The sequence below is a fragment of the Lepidochelys kempii genome, chromosome 1, assembly GCF_965140285.1.
Source record: "Lepidochelys kempii isolate rLepKem1 chromosome 1, rLepKem1.hap1, whole genome shotgun sequence".
Taxonomy (NCBI): domain Eukaryota; kingdom Metazoa; phylum Chordata; order Testudines; family Cheloniidae; genus Lepidochelys; species Lepidochelys kempii.
The window spans coordinates 242,879,358-242,900,600 of record NC_136380.1 but is presented as its reverse complement, the minus strand read 5'-3'; the positions used below and the strand labels follow the sequence as shown (position 1 = coordinate 242,900,600).

General features: G+C 38.9%; 1 protein-coding gene across 18 annotated transcripts in view; it reads left to right on the top strand.

Annotated features, from left to right (window-relative positions):
* Positions 1-21,243, top strand: part of ERC1 (ELKS/RAB6-interacting/CAST family member 1) — a 552,070-nt gene that overhangs the window by 153,568 nt on the left and 377,259 nt on the right. For all 18 annotated transcript variants that reach the window (XR_012155892.1, XR_012155894.1, XM_073320483.2 and 15 more), the window contains 2 exons: positions 2,782-2,949; positions 19,229-19,396. Coding sequence is in view for 16 of the 18 variants with exons in the window: in XM_073320483.2 (XP_073176584.1) it covers positions 2,782-2,949; positions 19,229-19,396 (336 nt within the window). In the remaining 2 variants the exon portion in view is untranslated. The remainder of the gene's footprint in view (positions 1-2,781; positions 2,950-19,228; positions 19,397-21,243) is intronic.

Below are 21,243 nucleotides of genomic sequence, written 5' to 3'. Positions count from 1 at the left end.
CTGGGTCTTTGCTAGGTCTGTGGCTTTCTGGTAGCTTACTCTTTTCTTCTTTTACACTCTGCTAATTTACATGACAGTAGAACTAACCAGTTTGCTCTGCTCTGTATCTGCCTCTTGTTCACATCAGCTTGGCATCTGTAGCATCACTGTTCAAAACGCACTCTGAATACCTTATTTGTTGTCTTAAGTAGTATGATTCAACTTGATGGTTATTTGTTCTGTCATATTGGGGCAGATTTTCAAAAGTGCTCAGCACCCAAAATTGCAGTTAGATTTTTCAGAAGAGCTGCAGTTTTATTTAGGCACCAAAATGAGTGCATAGTTTTTTCTACAGCATGTGCTGAGCTCCTTCGAATATCTCTCCAAAGATGTAACAGTGGGAGCTGTTGGTGCTGAACACTTTTGAAAATATATCCTTGATGTAGTTGCCTAAATGAGATCTGTTCTCTTTTGAAATCTGGCCCTATATCATTTCTGCAGTATATGTTTTTCCTTACTGTAAAGTACTGTGAATGCTCTGGGTGATCAGTGTGTGTTCAAGAGCAGAGAGATGTGAACACTTCAGGCTGCCTTCATTTCCTGTGCAGCTTTGATTGGTATGCAGTATATTCCTTCCTAAAGAGCTTGAGCATGATAGCTCAGGGGGCTCAAGGCTCTGAAATTTTGGATCTGGGGACAATGAATTTATGACATTTCCTGAGACTATTAATATTGCGTATTATCTGTATGCAGGTAAAACGTCATCAAATTAAAATATCTGGGCTAAGACGGTCTAAATTCCCTCTTCTTCAGGTGGAGCCAAAGTAAATTGTCTTTTTTCAAAAGCAAAACTGACCAGTGATTTTACTCTAATTTGTGTTGCCTCTGAATTGGAGAATGTAGTGCCATCTGAAGCTTACAAGGTTTTTTTGGTTGAGAGACAGTAAGAAAACTGAACTAGCCTGAAATTCTGTAATTCCTTTCCATTTCTTATGCTGTACCCAAGGTAATGAATGCATTTGGTTTTGGTTGTTATATAGGAACAAAAGTTTGAGAGGCTGACTGCAGAAACTGCTACAATTCACACTTAGGTGCCTCTCTGCTAAATGGAATGAGGAATCTTTTTATTGAAGTATTTTCTATCAGTAAAAAGAACTAATGTGTCTAGCATCTAGTGTAAGATGAACATTAAAGTCAGAAGTTAATGACTTACCATTTAATAGTCCTCTAAATGAAATTCTCTTTAACTTCTCTCCAGTTTCTCCTTTAAAAAATGGAGAAAGAAATTTTAACCTGTCCCAAGTTTCTACACACCTACAGTCATCTCCCCTACACACCATTTTACTCCAGGACACACAGGTCTGAGGTGATGTGTTAGAAAAACTGCAGTAGCATCCAAGAAAGAGAATTTTTAAAATATCCATTTATCAACAGGGTATTGTCAAGATATAAGGAAACTTGTCCATTTCCTTACTTTCATCTAAGGACTCAAAATATTATTTTTAAGACATCTGTATTGCCATTAACACCTCAGATTATTAAAATTGACATTTTTTAAAATATAGTTCATTCTTTTAAAAAAATAAGATTTATGCTTTTTTCATGTGTATTTCACTCAGTTTGGAAAACAAAATTGGACTGGTCAGTTTCATTTTAGTTTATAATCTGCTTCATTTTCTGGTTTGCATGAATTTAGCATGCTGTTGGGCTTGGGTTTCCAGCACTGCTGGGGAAGTTGTTTGTTTGTAAATTGTTCATGTTTGGCTTTATAAAGACCTGTTCCTCCTCCTTTGATCAAAATGTTAGGCCTAAATTAAATTGCCCTTTTTTAGGGGAGGAGGCAAAACCAGAAATTTCCAATTATAAGCCTGATTTATGTCAGTTTGTAGCCTCAACCAATCCCTCTCTTCAAGCATGTATTCTTGACTTCAGGTTTGGTTCCAAAGGTGTCCTGGGTGATGGTTGTTTTTAGTCTGAGGTTTTTAATCTTATCCCACTACTGTGCAGATGAAATTTTTCACTCATTATTCATTGAGATTCTCTGTCTCTTGAAACCATGGGAATTTTGCCACTGTCTTCAGTGAACTCTAAATCTGCATAGAGATTTTCATTGCATAGCAATTCCAAAAGCAGCTTTTTTAGTATGATTTGCTGTAATTTTAGTGTTAATAGTTTACACTAGACTCAGACTCACTTTAAGAAAGATTCCCAAATAAAGGAATGTTTCTCATGTCAGGAAGGGTGAAATGCTAGTTTTACCAAATGTAAAAATGAAAGGTATGTTTCACTGACATTCTCTCTGGAGATGGGTTTGGATTGGTGCGCTGAAAGGGTGGCAGAAGAAACTAGTTCAAGTGACAAAAGGCAAACACCCATCAAAGAGATCACTCAGAGGTATACCCAAACATATCTAATCTCTTTAGGTGTTTACAATGCACTGTTACTACCTGAGCAATGTACACATCCAGTACAGTTGTGTTGCATCTTCATTAAAAGACTACCCCTGGTAAACAGTTGACTTTGGATTGTCCATTATAGGATAGCTGAATATGGGTTTCACTCTATTTAAATGCATACCTTTTACTAACTGAATGGGATTTACTTCCCCCTTTTTCCCCTGATGTTCTGTGGAGACCTTTCTGCTAGGCTTACAGACAGCGAAAGACTTGTTCTTTAGAATATCATTTTCTTCTTTGGTAGTTTTATGAATGATCATTTTTTATTGCTGTGTTAAAGGTATAGATTGGTAACTATCGATCCTCTCTTCTTTTTCCTCTTCCCCATGTTCGTTTCCTTCTTCAGATTGGTCAGGTGAAACAGGAGCTGTCACGCAAAGACACTGAGCTGCTGGCCTTGCAGACAAAACTGGAGACCCTCACAAACCAGTTCTCTGACAGCAAGCAGCATATCGAGGTGCTGAAAGAATCCCTTACAGCTAAAGAACAGAGAGCTGCCATCCTGCAGACAGAGGTGAAATGGACACTTCTATATATGTGGACTATTTGGGACTTTGGAGGTGGGGAGGAAATCCAGAGAGGGTTGTGTGTTTTCTTTCTTGATTGTTTCCTGCCTCGGAACTGCAGGGCATTGCAACCCTTCTTGCCTCTGGGACATTTTTGCTGCATTCCAGAATGTCCCATATTAGTGGCTGTGTTCAGTGTTGCTTGTACTGAACAAATCATTTCACCTATTAGAAATTTGGGATTCTGTAGGGAAGGAATTCTAGAAGAATGACAAGTGTGTGTACATATGCATGTATATACATGCTGTACTAATGTGCAATTAGCAATCCGTTCTTAGATACAGCTATCTTGGAATCTGCTATGGCTGGGCTGAGGGAAAGGGGAGGGGGTTTGCAATGGCTGATCATATAGCTAAAAAGAGAAGGTGGAGGAACTGAGAGCATTCTGGTGGCTGCCTTTGTGGTGTCATTACCACCATCAGCACTTAGTGGAACTCTTGCACGTAAGCTTTTGCTTACATCTGAGACATGCATGCCATGCTTCAGAGAACAAACCACATATTCTGAAAATAGTTTTTTCTTAAATTTAGGAGCTTCTGGGTTTGATGACAAATCTTCTTTAAACTCTTGTTTTATATAGGGGAAAAGTGTACATCTGCACTTCTAAAGTTTAATGAACACTGGAATTAAACTGCTACTTCTGGAAATCCTTCAAGAACAGGCATAAATTGCTGTGACACTGTAGCATTTCAGTTGAGTAACTTGGATAAATACAGGTTTCAGAGTAACAGCCGTGTTAGTCTGTATTCGCAAAAAGAAAAGGAGGACTTGTGGCACCTTAGAGACTAACCAATTTATTAGAGCATAAGCTTTCGTGAGCTACAGCTCACTTCTTCAGATGCATATCGTGGAAACTGCAGCAGGCTTTATATATACACAGAGAATATGAAACAATACCTATTCCCACCCCACTGTCCTGCTGGTAATAGCTTATCTAAAGTGATTTCCAGCACAAATCCAGGTTTTCTCACCCTCCACCCCCCCACACAAATTCACTCTCCTGCTGGTGATAGCCCATCCAAAGTGATAACTCTTTACACAATGTGCATGACAATTAAGCTGGGCTATTTCCTGCATAAATCCAGGTTCTCACATCCCCCCCACCCCCATACACACACAAACTCACTCTCCTGCTGGTAACAGCTCATCCAAACTGACCACTCTTCAAGTTAAAATCCAAGTTAAACCAGAACATCTGGGGGGGGGGGGTAGGAAAAAACAAGAGGAAACAGGCTACCTTGCATAATGACTTAGCCACTCCAAGTCTCTATTTAAGCCTAAATTAATAGTATCCAATTTGCAAATGAATTCCAATTCAGCAGTTTCTCGCTGGAGTCTGGATTTGAAGTTTTTTTGTTTTAAGATAGCGACCTTCATGTCTGTGATCGCGTGACCAGAGAGATTGAAGTGTTCTCCGACTGGTTTATGAATGTTATAATTCTTGACATCTGATTTGTGTCCATTTATTCTTTTACGTAGAGACTGTCCAGTTTGACCAATGTACATGGCAGAGGGGCATTGCTGGCACATGATGGCATATATCACATTGGTGGATGTGCAGGTGAACGAGCCTCTGATAGTGTGGCTGATGTTATTAGGCCCTGTGATGGTGTCCCCTGAATAGATATGTGGGCACAGTTGGCAACGGGCTTTGTTGCAAGGATAAGTTCCTGGGTTAGTGGTTCTGTTGTGTGGTATGTGGTTGTTGGTGAGTATTTGCTTCAGGTTGCGGGGCTGTCTGTAGGCAAGGACTGGCCTGTCTCCCAAGATTTGTGAGAGTGTTGGGTCATCCTTTAGGATAGGTTGTAGATCCTTAATAATGCGTTGGAGGGGTTTTAGTTGGGGGCTGAAGGTGACGGCTAGTGGCGTTCTGTTATTTTCTTTGTTAGGCCTGTCCTGTAGTAGGTAACTTCTGGGAACTCTTCTGGCGCTATCAATCTGTTTCTTTACTTCTGCAGGTGGGTATTGTAGTTGTAAGAAAGCTTGACAGAGATCTTGTAGGTGTTTGTCTCTGTCTGAGGGGTTGGAGCAAATGCGGTTGTATCGCAGAGCTTGGCTGTAGACGATGGATCGTGTGGTGTGGTCAGGGTGAAAGCTGGAGGCATGCAGGTAGGAATAGCGGTCAGTAGGTTTCCGGTATAGGGTGGTGTTTATGTGACCATTGTTTATTAGCACTGTAGTGTCCAGGAAGTGGATCTCTTGTGTGGACTGGACCAGGCTGAGGTTGGTGGTGGGATGGAAATTGTTGAAATCATGGTGGAATTCCTCAAGGGCTTCTTTTCCATGGGTCCAGATGATGAAGATGTCATCAATATAGCGCAAGTAGAGTAGGGGCTTTAGGGGACGAGAGCTGAGGAAGCGTTGTTCTAAATCAGCCATAAAAATGTTGGCATACTGTGGGGCCATGCGGGTACCCATAGCAGTGCCGCTGATCTGAAGGTATACATTGTCCCCAAATGTGAAGTAGTTATGGGTAAGGACAAAGTCACAAAGTCACAAATACAGTGATGGGAAAGATCCAAAAGAGGGCGCCATTGTATCAGAAAAGGTTTTTCTGACATGCATGACAGAAAAAATCAGTAATAGGCAAAGAGTGGCTTGTGTTCAAAGTGGGGGCAGGTGTGTGTGAAAGAGTTGTAGGATAATGATGATACAAACATTCTGTATCACAGACTATGAAATGAGTTATATGTGCGTTTTATTTTTTTCTTGATTAGGGATGTTTTTATTAGCTGTATCTGGTAAATGATTATGGCTATGATTGACACACACAGAGGAAAAGTTTTTTTACAGTGGATATTTGTGGGTACTCTGTAATAGCTTTTGTGAGAGATTGAAGCTGTAGAATCACAACTTTCCTATATGATAGGAACATGGTGGATTGATACAAATCAAATTGATATAAATCACTAATTGGAGTTGCCATTTAAATTAGCAAGCAAGAAACCTTGATTTAAATAATTAATTTTAATCTTGCTTAACATGTGTACTTTTTAGTTATCTCCGCCACCCCCTACCAGAAAAAAAATTAATTCTCATTGGTTGGTATAACCATTAAATGCTGCCAATATGCAACTAAATATAGTCTTTACACTAAATTTGGTACTTTTTTTTGCTATCCTCGGTGATACACTATATGTATACATATTTATTTAAGCAATTATGTAGCTCAATGTAATTTTTTTTCAGATTCTTAATTTTTACATTTGTATTGTGTTAGAAAATGTTGAATGACTCATTTCTTATTTACTAGATGATGATTTTTTACTTGGGATTTCTGTCAGGCTGCATTTGGATAGAAATTGGATCTCAGCTAACAATGCACAAAGCTAGCATTTTCAATTTGTTTTAATTTAAATAAAATGACTTTAAATGTGCTGAATGCGTAAGGAAAACAAAACATGCTATAAAAACATAGTTTGCATTCAAAAAGCAACTAATATATTAAAAGAAGGAACTATTAACTATTGTTAGGGAATTGACCGTTGTGTCTCGTAACCCTGGGCCAGATTTTCAAAGATATTTAGTTGTCTAAAAATGCAGATAGATGCTTAGTGGGATTTTCAAAAGTGGTGAATTAGGTTAGCTGTCTTACTCCCATTGAAATCAATAGGAGTTAAGTGCTAAACAGTGCTAAACTTTTTAAAAATTGGTCCCATGTCCTTCAAGCTTTTAGAATTAATAGTTCTCATCCTCTCCCACCTGTTTTTTATTCACAGATTGGAAGAGGAAAATAAACTCTTCTACTTTTTCAACTCCCAATTGCTTTCTCAGTTTTGAATGAACTAGTCCAAACAAAGAAAATATTATCTCTGCTAGCTAAACTGAAACCAACAGTAATAAAGGCAAAAGCCTTTTTTTTTTTAAGCAAAAAAACCTTGAAGTACTTATATTTGGAAAAATGTGAATATCAACATGCGTTGTGTAGTAAAGAATGAAAATAATATAGATTCTTACTTAATGCAGTACATGACTTTGTGTCATTTATAAAGCTTGAGTTGACCTCAAATTAAAGATGTTTTCCGTTGATTCGGTATAAAAATAAAAAAGCAGAACCCTGAACTCATTAAAACTTGAGGAGGGCTCCTTTATGCAGCATATTTTTTCTAAATTGATCTAAATAAATTTACAGTAAGTCTAGGCCTTAACATATGTTGTCATAATTTCAAATTTAATATTAAACAGATGTATTTTAAAAATAAAACGTATTTAATTTAAATTTAAGAAATAATATTTTTTAAATAATTTTCTAAATTATTTTTATCCACGCTGATTAGGGAGAATATTTGTGTCTTAATTTAGTTGGGGCTTGTAACAGCAGTAATATTAAAGCTTTTGTCTTTTGATTTGGGGAATGATAACATTAAATTATCTCACCTGTAATATTAATCATTTAATGCTTGGAAATAACTTTCTTGTACTAGTATTCTCCAAGGCACTGTCTCATATAACATCAGTGTGCAATGCAAGAACAGATTTGGCTGTTTCTCTAAGCAGTGAGCACCTTCCTTTTCTCAGGAGATTCAGAGAGATTATAGATTCAGCTCTGTGGTGCCAGAAACTTTAGCAACATTAGGATTTGAGGATGCTATATAAAAACTTTTGTCTCTAGGCCGCTAGTTCAAACCCACTCCAAGGTGTTCTTGAGTGGAAGTTGTTACAATCTGATAGCTGTTTGGCCTACATAAAGAGATGATGATGATTCTCAGGTTGTTTCCCAGTATCCATGTAAGAAGGACATTGAAGTGAAAATCAAAGAATTACCCATTAGTGTTTCTATAAACCGTCTTCTTCCATACTTCTAGGGACAGTTGTTCCCTTTCCAACAACCACATTTGTCGCTAATTTGCACATTTGTAGACATTCTTCACAGAGTCGCCGAGGATTCAGTAGTCATGAACAGGTGATCACCTGAGATATACTTGTTCTCTAGATAAAAAGAGGACTTTAGTCTCATGACAATGAACCCAGCAACTTTCACCACCACTGAATTCACCAAAAGAGAAATTGGTAATGTGAGGAAGGTTAGAGGAGAGTTACCAGGTCTGACACTCTTCAGTATTAAAAAAATATCTAGGTCATTATTGGAACACACTCTATTACATTTCTGAAAGCTTGCTTGCTTTATTGTGCATAAAAGTATAGAGTAGAGCGAACATAGGTTGATTAAAAATATTGACCTATGAGGGGTTTCCTGTGTTAGAGTTACTGTCACATCCTGTGGAGTGGGCTTTAACAGAACCTTTTGTTGATCTTAAAAGCCAATCATTTGGATAGCATTTTAGGAGTAGTTTTGGTTAACTTTGGCTGCTATGCTTTTAGTTTGAGGTAGTGAATGTCCAGTGCAGATGATGGGTCAAAAGGAAATGAGAGAGAATTTCGTGACCCTTTAGTAGCTGGGGAGTAAAATACTTTTGGCCTCCAACTGGTAATACTGCAGTGGCCAATCAGGAAATATAACTTGGTAGCTGTAGGAAACTAGAAGGAACTGTGGAAGAAATAAAATGTTAGCAAGGCACACTCTGCAACCGGTGATCCATTAAAACCAACTTTCATAGGGAGAAGTAGTTTAAAGGTACTTTTAGATGAACATTTTTGTGGAAATGGCTTTCTCCCTGAGCCTCTGCCTTTTATTCTTCCATAAGAACAGAGTGCAGAGGTGATGCAGGATTCAGGCTTGATGGCCGAGAGATTAAACTTGGCACCTGCCTTATTAGAACTAAGAGTTACAGTGTCCTATTTTGGAGGAGTTTACCTTGAGGGCAAGTGGGTGGAGAGGCTACTATGGTTAACTTCTCAATTTGTAAATGAGCCTTTATAAATGGTGCTATGAATTTACAATATCTTTGTAAATAAAGAAAAAATCAATATTTACTTTAGTTAAAAGGTTCCATCAATATAAGGTTGTTCTTTTATCCTACTGAGCCCTTTTGTTTGGATCAGGGCTGCAAGGTATTCAACTTCAAAGGGAAGTTAATTCAATATGTTGAAATATTGTGCATTACTTGTATATTCTATCCAAGTTGGCATGATTCTGTGACCTGAACCTATTCCAAAGGGCAAGTGAGGAGATTCATATTCAGCAAAGAAACTAATACAGCCCCTAAGAAGTGTATTGTTTACACTGAATGTGTTAAATGAAAATATGAGTCTTTAAAGTCTTGTCCATGTTGGGGCTTGTAACAGTGTTTTGAAACTATGTTAATACACTGTTACACCAAAACACAGTTTCTGTGCATATTGGAATCTGTTTCAAACTATGGTGGGGGCGGGTTACGAGCCCTAGGTAGTAATCTGTATATAGGTTTGGAAGAATTTGTTTATCTGTAACTGTCAGTAAATATCAATTTCATTGTACACGTTCACACAGATGAAAAAATATTTCAGTGAATAACAGGGTGGATTTGATTTAAATAATTTCAGCTGTTTATTTTTTATCACAACTGCATCTAAAATGATAGTACCATAGAGTAACAACTATATTTTTTGCTCGAACATGAGAATTCAAGAGTAGTCCAGAAAGAAGACAGGTAGTCCTTAAGAAAGAAGTCTGAAATAAAAAAGGTTTCAGAGTAACAGCCGTGTTAGTCTGTATTCGCAAAAAGAAAAGGAGTACTTGTGGCACCTTAGAGACTAACCAATTTATTAGAGCATAAAGCTTATGCTCTAATAAATTGGTTAGTCTCTAAGGTGCCACAAGTACTCCTTTTCTTTTTGAAATAAAAAAGTTTACCAACCTGAAGATCTTGCATGTTCAGACATGTTGCTTTCATCATCTTCAACGCAGCTTTCTCCTGAGAAGGAGCACTTCTCATGGTGTTGTTTGATTTGGGCAACCAGGCCTTGCATTTCTTTGTTGCGCTGTTTGCATTTTACACTCATGCCTGTCTTAGCCACAGGTAGAGGAACTTCAGTAAAATACTCCCAAACTGGGTCTCTTTTACAGCCTGCTTCCATTATAGGTTTTCCCTTCTAGTGAGAGAATGGTATGGTAGATCTCAAATCAATGAAGGCTACACCCAGAAAGACCCCAAGACTTCTGGAATATGCTGCTCAAACAGTTTTCACTTTTGTTTCTACTGCCTGTCCCTACCTTCTCACATTTCTCTCCAGACTTCTTCTCCTTGTCCAGATCTGTTCCGTCCCCAACAAACTTCTATTCATTGAACTTTTTGAAACTTTGCTCTTTTAGAGAGAGGTAAGGGATTGACTCAGCGTACACAAATTTGCAGAGGGACAATAGGGTTGAGGTCTTTCTGTCTTTCGTTTCTCTTCCTTCCTTCCGTCTACATTTTTGCTGTTAACAATCATGTTAACTCTGGAGACACAAATCCACAGTTTGAGAACTGCAAAGCTAAGCATCTTTGATGGTATCTTCTAGGCTGAGCACTGAGTCCCATTGGGTAGATAGAAAGATTAACCTAAATAATCTATACAGAAGCCTGTGGAACCCCAAAAGATAGGGTCCCTAATCCATGAACTATTGGAACTCATTTACAAATCGTTTCTTAAACATTCCATGAATATATTGTCTCATACTATAGCATTAGAATTTATAATCCCTATTCCATGATGAGATATCTTTGAGCTATAATGTTTCTTAATTAAAATCTTTAGATAAGTTTTTTCCTCAAAAAGCATTTTATCAAAAAAATCTGATTTAAATCAATAAAATGCATTTTTTTAAATCATTGATTTTTATCCACCCTGGTCAATAATAGGAAATTCACAGATAGGCAAAGTAAAAAGAATGCTGCTTAAGAGCTGGATTTAAGATGTTTGTACATTTTGACATGTGATGTTGACAAATTATGTTTTAATGGTTGTAAAGCTTTAGCTTTTTGAATCGCAATATCTACTGTCATTCAGTAATTATTGCCTGACACCCCGTCCATAATATCCTACCACTGTGAAAATTTAAATAACTAAAAAAAGGTTTAAAATAAAATAGATATTATCCAATAAAATTATTAAAAAAAAATTGAATTCTGCCAAGCCTATCTGTACAGCATGATTGTTTCATAAGTATTGCTTATCTTCGATAAAGCAGCAAGTCTTGCTCGTTACAGTTCTGTTCATAATTCGTTGACAAACATAGTTCGGTCTATGTTGGCCGGGGAAATAGTTTATCGCACCTCTAGCAAAAAGTATGTTTAATTATGATTTATTTGAAAGATGCTAAAACAGAGTAACCAGACATTGCTTTGATAACAGTTTTCAAATATAGTTTCATTTAGCAGTTTCATGCTTCAGCAGGCCTTTTCTACAGCAGAATAGAAGTATTGTGTTTGACTCTAGAAGCCAAATACAGCTTGCTTTTTCCCTTCACACACCCCTCAAACATCTTTGAACTCTGACTGCTGGCATAGACAAGACCAAACTGTGTTCAACACGCAATGAAAAATGAATAGTTAGCCCTTGTTAGAACCAGTTAGGGTGCATCTACATGAACAAAAGCTGGACATGTAATTCAGCACTTTAATAGGTCCACTGGTGGCAACAAATTCTGTTGAAGCAGCATTAGACATTACAATGGTAAGTGTTGGTGCCTTGTGTACACTAGAACTTTTTCATTGTCACCAGTGGAGTTGTACCAGTAAAGAAAGATAATTTAGAATTTTGCTATTATAGATAGGTCATAGGGTTTGGTTAGAAACTGTTAGGAGCTGTTCACACTTCCTGCATTGAGTGTTGATCAGGGGTTTGGCGTTATCTGCACAAGTGACTCACTAACTTATATTCAACCGTGGTTTGGGGAAGTGAGGGCAGGTAGGGGAGAGTCATTTAATATCACATATCAAATATGGCTTAATTTCTAGTGTAGACCTTGTAGATAGTTTCTTAAATGTGATTACAAAGTACCAGTTTCACAAAGAGATACTTCTCATTACTATACAACAAAGTTAACATTGCATAAAATTTTCAATAGTGCTTAAATATTTAGGGGGCTAAGTCCCATTAACCTTCAATGACACTTAGGCTTTGTCTACACTGGCACTTTCGTTGTTAAAACTTTTGTCGCTCAGGGATGTAAAAAAGCACACTTCCTCTGAGAGACACAAATTTTAACGAGGAAAAGCGCCGGTGCAGATAGCGCTTTGTCAGCGGGAGCTGCGCTCCTGCCAATGAAGCTACTGCCCCTCGTTGGAAGTAATTTTAATTTGTCGCTGGGAGATCTCTCTCCTGGTGACAAAGTGCAGCTACACTGCTTACCTTACAACGGTGCAGTTACAGCGGCACAGCCGCGCAGTTGTAAGGTGCGCAGTGTAGACATAGCCTTAGACTCTGAAGTGCCTATGTCACTTTTGAAAATGTAACTTATGTTCTTAAGTCACTTTGATGCATTTGAAAACTTTTATCAGTTTCCCCAAAATTTATAACCAGGTAATAGTCTCATGATCAAGCCTTTAACCTACCTACAGAGTCTCAGAAAATATAGTTTACCAAAACTCCCCCTCACAGTCATATAAATGTTATGTCATCTCTTGCATTTTTTCCATTTATATTCTTTCCCAGCAGAAGACACCGTATGCACAGGCGTACAAGCATTGGTGGAGTTATGGGTATTCTAGTTCCAGCTTCTTCTACAAGAAATTTCAGAATCAGAGTTCGTTCTTGTTTTGTCTATGACTATCCATACTAGGTAGTGAGATATACAACACTGCATCCTGCCACTGTATAAAATTTCCCCAAAACACAGGTGTTTGTATTGAACAAACAAACTTATAACAAGATAGGCATGAATCTTCAACAGACTAATTGTGTGTGTGCAAATGTCTGGGAAAAGTTGGTGATACCCTGTTGAAGAGAGGATTTTGGAGTCTGTTGTATTGGCTATGCGCCTTTCTGGGAAAGAGACTATGTGAAGTTTGAAAGTGAATACTGGCAACTGACCTATCCGGGATACTCCTGTGCCCTTGGAAGCTAGATGATTAATGCAGAAAGGTTGGAAAGCACATAATTATATAAGAACCAGCAACCACCCTATTTCTCCATTAGTACTTTGCATGCCATACCATTAGTGCAACAGTCCCCAAACTTTTGAGGGTTGTTCCCCCACTTACCTTGTCTGCGCTCCCCCCCCCCCCCCCAAAAAAAAAAAAAAAAAAAAGAAAAGCTGGGACCAGGAGTGGTACTGCAGCTCCGGAGGGGAGGGATGTGGACAGGAATAAGGGGGCTGAAGCTGGGGCTGAAGCTTGGGGTGGTTCTGTGGCCGGGAATGGTGCCGCAGCCAGGGGCCGAGGCTGGGGGCAGGAGCAGAGCTGTAGCTAGGCTGCAGTGGGGACTGGCAGCCAGGCCTGCGGCTAACTGTGGCTCTGCTCCCAGCCTTGCCCCCAGCCTTTTCTCCGGGCTGGGAATAGGGCCAGTGGTCGAGGCTGAGGGCTGATGTGGGGCTGGGAGCAGAGCCATGCTGAGGTTGGGGACTGGGCCAGGGATGTGGCTGAGGGTGGGACCAGAGTAGAACTGGGGGTAAGGAGGGTCTGGGTGGCCCTCCTTGCCCCAGTGGGGGTTGGCCTGTGCCCCTCTACACCCCTCTAGAGGGGTATGCCCCACACTTGGGGGACCTCTGCACTCGTATTTAATTAAAGACATGACTGTCTGTTAATATGCAAATAAACAGGTTAACCTTACGTTAAGGTAATACTGCATAAGGTGCAGAAATCAGGCTAGGGGTGGCAGAACCCAGGTGGTAGCTTTCACAGCCATTTCTGTGTGTGCAGAAGAAGCCTTGCACTGACTTTGTTGAAGTTGGCATCACCTGGCTGCCACAGACCTCAATTCTTGGCAGTCTGGGTGGATGCCATCCATAAACTGAGCTGGTGTGAATAAACAAGTGGATCATTTTGCCAAGAACAGTGGTAGGGTGATGACTGTGTGTCCTGCGAGCCTTTGAGGATTTTTCCTGAAAGTGTTTTCTGTGGTTCTCTAAGCAGGGACCTCACACAAAATAAACCAAGGAGTTCAATTTACTCCAAACCATAAGCCAATATAGAGTTCAAAGGGGTCAATCAGTCAGAAGATGGAAGGTCTTCTGAGGCGGAACCTTCACTTACACAAATCCACTGAAGTGAAGTACTAAGTGGGGTGTCTCATTTGATATATACCAACCATTTGAGGGGGCATGTGGCATTGCTTGTGAATGAAGGCTGTTAACCTGAGGATTAGAAGATTCTGAAACACAACGTATTTGATCTGTTTATGCAGGCTGAACACTAGGAGCTAGTAAAAGTAGCAAAAACTGTGGCTTGTGAGATTCAGAAACAATCTTCAGCCACTTGGAAAAATAACTACTTTATAAAAAGAAAAGTAGTACTTGTGGCACCCTAGAGACTAACAAATTCATTTGAGCATAATCTTTTGTGAGCTACAGCTTACTGGGGGGGGTTGGGGGACTCAGTTTGTGGGGACCCTGGGACTTCCTGAGGGTTTGGGAGGGCTCACTGCTGTAGCTCACGAAAGCTTATGCTCAAATAAATTTGTTAGTCTCTCAGTTGCCACAAGTACTCTTTTTCTTTTTGCGGATACAGACTAACATGGCTGCTACTCTGAAACCTACTTTATCTATGGTATTTGTATGGTACGCATCACACTGGTATTCATTCACAATATATTTTGTGTCCCTAATAGTCTTACTTAATGGATAAGAAATTAGGAATGTGGTTTTAATGATGTGGAAGTGAGCAGGACGACTCAGGAAGTAGACAGCCAGGGCTGCAGTGCTGACTCAAAGACCTGGGTTGCTTTTTCCCAACAGGGGAGGGCTCACTGTTCCATATAGTAGAGATCAGACAAAACAGTGAAGGGTTTTCTTTGAGAGTTATACTATAGATGCTGTGGCTTTGACGAGTGTTTCCAGTTAGGAGAAAGAAATTAAGGAAATTGGACTGAGATACACAAAGCCTAAAGCATCTAACTTTCTGTTTATTTAATTTCTTTCCCCATTTGGAGTTTGTCCACGTTTTCTTTTTACTTCACATCTCTGTCAGCCTGAGCTGTGCAGAAGGGGCAAGGGATTCAATAAGCACCCTACTTACTCACCGTGACTGATGCCCTGTAATGGATTCAGCTAATGGGAACCAAATCTGATACTGTCAAATAGGATTAGCAGCCAAGCTGGCTGGTTTGAACTCTGCCTGAATGCCAAGCGGATAAGGGTCAGTGGGTTTCTTTTGGTATCTTGAGCAGCCTGTGTTGTCGGATTTCATATTCCACAATGGTCTTTGAGAGTGTTCTTTTGCTCTATGGTGGCCTTTTTCTACAGATTGAATTTATATTCAAAAGTCTAATTCCTTCTCCTGCCCCCCCCCCTTTTTTTTGTTTGCCTTGTGTGCTCTGTCTAGTTTAATAGGTGGAGAAGAGAAATAGAGGAAAAAACAGAGTCTTGTCAGTTTACAGTTCTTTGTGGATGCCATGGAAGTTCCATAACTTATTTTCCTTTGGGTGACACCATGGGAGGTGAAAGTGTGCTTATATGGCCAAATGATGGCCCACAAAGTTCTGGAATGTGGTCCTTTTTCCCCTTCACCTTCAGCATAAAGATATGTCCTGCAGAAAGACCCTCTTGTATTAAGGTGCTACATGCTGCCCATCTTTGACACTTCAGCTGCTGTTTAAACCAGAAACACTTTTGGAAATCTTCAGATAACCATAAGATTGTTTCCCCTCTTTTCACATATTGACGTGCAGTAGTGAGAGATCCATGCTTATATTATCTCCAGGCTCAACTAATACAGTGTAGTGTAACTACAGATGATTGAACATGCAGCAGCCCATTTAGTACTGTTATTTACCATTTGTATCTCTGTATTTTGAGAATATTTCAAATGGGGGAAACTTTTCTTAAAATTGTGAGACCCTCCACTACCCAGAAGAAAACAACAATAATGGCATCTACACAGTAGAACATTCTGAAATATTAATGTAAGATTATGATGTCAGATGAATGTCTGGTAAATGTAAAAGGGATATGTCTAAAAGATGTGGTAGAAGAGAAATGTATATATTACTTATTACACAATCAACCTGTGGATTTACTGAGGAGAGTCACGTACCGGAAATTGTGTCAAATCTCATATTTTAGGGCAGAATCATCCCCTTGTACAGTATTGCATTGCACAATGGTGTATCTCACTGGAGGCTTAAAATTGTTGCTGCTGTTCTGAAGTATTGGGTAATGGCCACCATCAGTGACCAGTGAAAAACAAATGTCCTGATCTACAATGGAAAATCCTGTCTTCTGCCGTTCATATTTTTTTTAAACTTTTTGGTTTTGTAAGAACTGGGTTTTTAAATTTATTTTTAGGCAAGCAGAAGATATTCTGGTATATTCAAATTTTCTAGAACTTCAAAAATTTTAATTTTCAGTCATTTATTTTTCCTTACCTTGAACAAAATATTGCTTAAGCTACGGTTTTATGACCTTCAGAGGTACAGATCAGGTATTTTCAGTGAATATTTCAGGATATACATATAAAAGCCAATAACCAATGCCATGTGGGGTTAAAATCTGTGGGTTATGTTTTGATGTTTAAATATTAAGGCTGTCGATTTAATCACATTTAACTCATGCAATTAACTCAAAAAAATTGATCGTGATTAATTTTTTTAATCGCGATTCATCACACTTTTTAACAATAGAATACCAATTGAAATTTATTAAATTTTTTGATGTTTTTCTGCTTTTTCAAATATATTGATTTCTATTACTACACAGAATACAAATTGTACACTGCGCACTTGGTATTATTATTTTTATTACAAATATTTGCACAGTAAAAATGATAAAAGAATAGTATTTTTCAGTTCACCTAATACAAGTACTGTAGTGCAATGTCTTTATCATGGCAATGTAACTTACAAATGTAGATTTTTTTTTTTTGTTATGTAACTGCACTCAAAAACAAAACAATGTAAAACTTTAGAGCCTACAAGCCTACTCAGTCCTACTTCTTGTTCAGCCAATCACTAAGACAAACAAGTTTGTTCACATTTATGGGAGATAATGCTGCCTTGCTTCTTATTTACAATATCACCTGAAAGTAAGAACAGGCATTTGCATGGCACTTTTTTAACTGGCGTTACAAGGTATTTACATGCTAGATATGCTAAGCATTCATATGCCCCTTCATGCTTCCGCCACCGTTCCAGAGGACATGCTTCCGTGCTGATGATGCTCGTTAAAAAAATAATGCGTTAATTAAATTTGTGGCTGTTCTCCTTGGGGGAGAACTGTATGTCTCCTGTTCTATTTTACCCGCATTCTGCCATATATTTCATGTTATAGCAGTCTCGGATGATGACCCAGCACATGTTCGTTTTAAGAACATTTTCACTGCAGATTTGACAAAACACAAAAGATACTAATGAGAGATTTCTAAAGATAGCTACAGCATTTGACCCAAGGTTTAAGAATCTGAAGTGCCATCCAAAATTTGAGAGGGATGAGGTGTGGAGCATGCTTTCAGAAGTCTTAAAAGAGCAACACCCTGATGCGGAAACTACAGAACCCAAACCACCAAAAAAAGAAAGTCAGCTTTCTGCTGGTGGCATCTGACTCAGATGATCAAAATGAACCTGCATGGGTCCACTCTGTTTTGGATTGTTATCGAGCAGAACCCATCATCAGCATGGATGCACGTCCTCTGGAAGGGTGGTTGAAGCATGAAGGGACATATGAATCTTTAGTGCATCTGGGATGCAACTATCTTGCAATGCCATGCAAATGCCTGTTCTCACTTTCAGGTGACGCTGTAAACAAGAAGCAGGCAGCATTATCTCCTGCAAATTGTAATTGTCAGGGTTCCTTCCCCACTCTGAACCCGGGGGTACAGATGTGGGGACCTGCATGCAAGACCCCCTAAGCTTATTTTTACCAGCTTAGGTTAAAAACTTTCCCAAGGCACAAATTCTACCTTGTCCTTCAACAGTATGCTGCCACCACCAAGTGATTTAGACAAAGAATCAGGGAAAGGACCACTTGGAGTTCCTGTTCCTCCAAATTATCCCCCCAAGCTCTTACACCTCCTTTCCTGGGGAGGCTTGAGAATAATATCCTAACCAGTTGGTTACAAAGTGAACACAGACCCAAATCCCTGGATCTTTGGACACTGGGAAAAAAAATCATTCAGTTCTTAAAAGAAGAATTTTATTTTTAAAAAAAGAAAAGGTAAAAATCCCCTCTGTAAAATCAGGTTGGAAGATAACTTTACAGGGTAACAAAAGATGCACAAAACACAGAGGAACCTCCTCAAGCCTTAGTTTCAAAGTTACAACAAAACAGGGATAAACCTCCCTCTAACAAAGGGAAAATTCACAAGTTGAAAACAAAAGGTAATCTAACGCACCTTGCCTTATTTACTTACTCTTTTTGTAATATCAGAGACTTGTACAGGATGGTTTATAGGAGAAGACGTTTTTTCACCTGATGCGTCTCTGCTTTCCCCAGAGAACACACCAACAAAGCCCGCCCCCTCCCCTGCCCCACAAAAGATTTGAAAGTATCTTCTTTCCCCATTGGTCCTTTTGGTCAGGTGCCAACCAGGTTATTTGAGGTTCTTAACCCCTTACAGGTAAGGAGGAATTCTAGGCTACCCTTAGCTGTATGGTTATGACAGTAACCAAACTTGTTTGGCTGAAGTAGGACTGAGTGGACTTGTCGGCTCCAAAGTTTTACAGTGTTTTATTTTTGAATGCAGTTATTTTTTGTACATAATTCTACATTTGTAAGTTCAACTTTCATGATAGAGATTGTACTACAGTACTTGTAATAGGTGAATTGAAAAATAATTTTTTACAGTGCAAATGTTTTTGTAATCGGAAATAAATATAAATTGAGCACTGTACACTTTGTATTCTATTGTAATTGAAATCAATATATTTGAAAATGTAGAAAACATCCAAAAATATTCAAGTAAATGGTATCCTATTATTGTTTAACAATGCAGTTAATTATGATTAATGGCCATTAATTTTTTAATCGCTTGACGGCCCTATTAAATATTGATGTTTATATAGGCATCAGGTCTCCAAGTATTCTTAGTTTGATAAATCGTTCTTGAATAGTAACCATCTTTGCTGAGGCTGTTGGATTTCACAGTCTTAATGAAGTTTCCAGAATCTGTCTGGGTTTGCCACCACTCATTTTATTGTGGAAGTTGTGTATTCCTTGTCTAATAACTCTTTTCTTTCCTATCTAACCCAGTCTTGCTTCTACATGTGTAAACTCAGGTGGATGCACTACGATTACGTCTGGAGGAAAAAGAGACAATGCTGAATAAGAAGACAAAGCAGATCCAGGAGATAGCAGAGGAGAAAGGGACTCAAGCAGGAGAGATACATGACCTCAAGGACATGCTGGATGTGAAAGAACGCAAGGTCAACGTTCTTCAGAAGAAGGTAAGTTTGCAGATGTACAAGGTTCTGTGTCCTCTGATATAGCCTCATTCCTGGTATAAAATATCCAAGGCTGCCAAAAGTCCCTTTGTTCCTTTATTTACGTTTTTGAGGTTAGTGGGTGAATTTGTTGATGTTATGGGAAGATTGTTCATGATAAACTTGTGAGCTTAGTCAAAGTTTTGAAGGGAAATTAAAAAACAGCCCAAAAGCAAAACAGAGCAAACACCAGTGTTAACCTTTCAGTGATCCTATATGTTGCTTGTGCTTCTACCTTACTGTTTGTAATGACTGAAGTATTTGTGTGGTGGACATGTCGTCCTGAAAACTCATCCTTCCCCACCCATTGCCTTAATTGGGGTGGTGGGGGGGAGACTTTAGTAGTTCAAGAAAATGATTATGTGCCAGCTCAGCCAGTTTCTCTCACCTGGCCAACAGATTTTTATTTGCTTAAGCTATGAACTTTGAGGGCTCAAGACAATATTGAGTTCAGTAAGAGCTAACCTTGTACAAAAGGGGAAATTCATGTGGAGATTAAGCAATTTGACCAAGGTCACATACTAAATCAGTACTATTTATTAATAGAATCCAGGAATCCTAACTCCCAGTCCCCTGTTCTAACATTTAGGCCACATATCTTTTACTATGGACTTGGCTTTTTACTGAAAACTTATTACTTTTTGGGGATGTAAACAAGTCTGATTTCAGTGAAGTTATACCAGGAGTGGCTTTGAACCATGTGTTTAAATGAGCCGTAGTGCATCATACTCAATACTGGTTGAGCTCCCTGTCATACTTTTTGACCAAGAAGCTTGGATATATAATAATTATTTAAAATGTTGCTAGACCATATATAGAGGTTGTGATAAATGAAGGGGAGGGGGGACAGCTCCCTTTTATGGACAGCCAGCCAGCCAGTTAGCTATAAAATTCCTCTTAGTTGCTGTTCTCTACTTGCTTTACCTGTAAAGGGTTAAAAAGTCCACAGGTAAAAGGAAGAGATAAGCACCTGACCAAAAGAGCCAATGGGGGGGCTAGAACTTTTTAAAATTAGGAAAAAACTTGCCCTTTGTCTATCTGTCTGGTGTTCTCCAGGAGAACAGAGACAGGGCTGGAACTATGCTGTAAAAAGCTTTGGGCCAGGTATGAAAATCATCAGATCATACCTAGAAACTACTAATTTAAAAGCCCAGATATGTAAGTAGGTCATGAAATGTCTAGGAAGACGTGATTAGGTTTATCTCTTTTATTTCTTTATGGCTTGTGGACTCCACTGTGCTAACCCCAGGTGCTTTTGTTTTGCTTGTAACCTTTAAGCTGGACCTCAAGAAGCTATCATGATGCTTAATCCTTGTAATTGTTTTTTTAAAACCTAGGAAAAAGCCTAAGTTCCAGGGGTATTTTCTTTCTTTTTGTTTTTAAAAAAATTTACCTTTTTTAAGAACAGGGTTGGATTTTTGTGTCCCTAAGAGGTTTATGCATATGTTTAATTAGCTGGTGGCAACAGCTGATTTCCATTATTTTCTTTCTCAGCTCTTCCCCAGAGCGTGGGTGAAAGCTTGAGGGTATCCCACAGCATGGAATTCCCAAGTGCGCCTTCCTGGGTTTTCAAGGAGTTTTTGCACTTGGGTGGTGGCAGCATCTACCCATCCAAGCTGTAACCTTGGGAGTTTAAATCAAGCCTGAAGTGGCCAGTATTAATTTTTAAAATCCCTGCGGACCCCCACCTTCGGGACTCAAAGTGCCAGAGTGGGGAATCCGCCTTGACAGAGGTTTATGAGGATGGCTTCAATCTTTAAGCTAATGGACTTGGCCCTCTAACGTGAATATCTTTATTTCCTGTACTATTT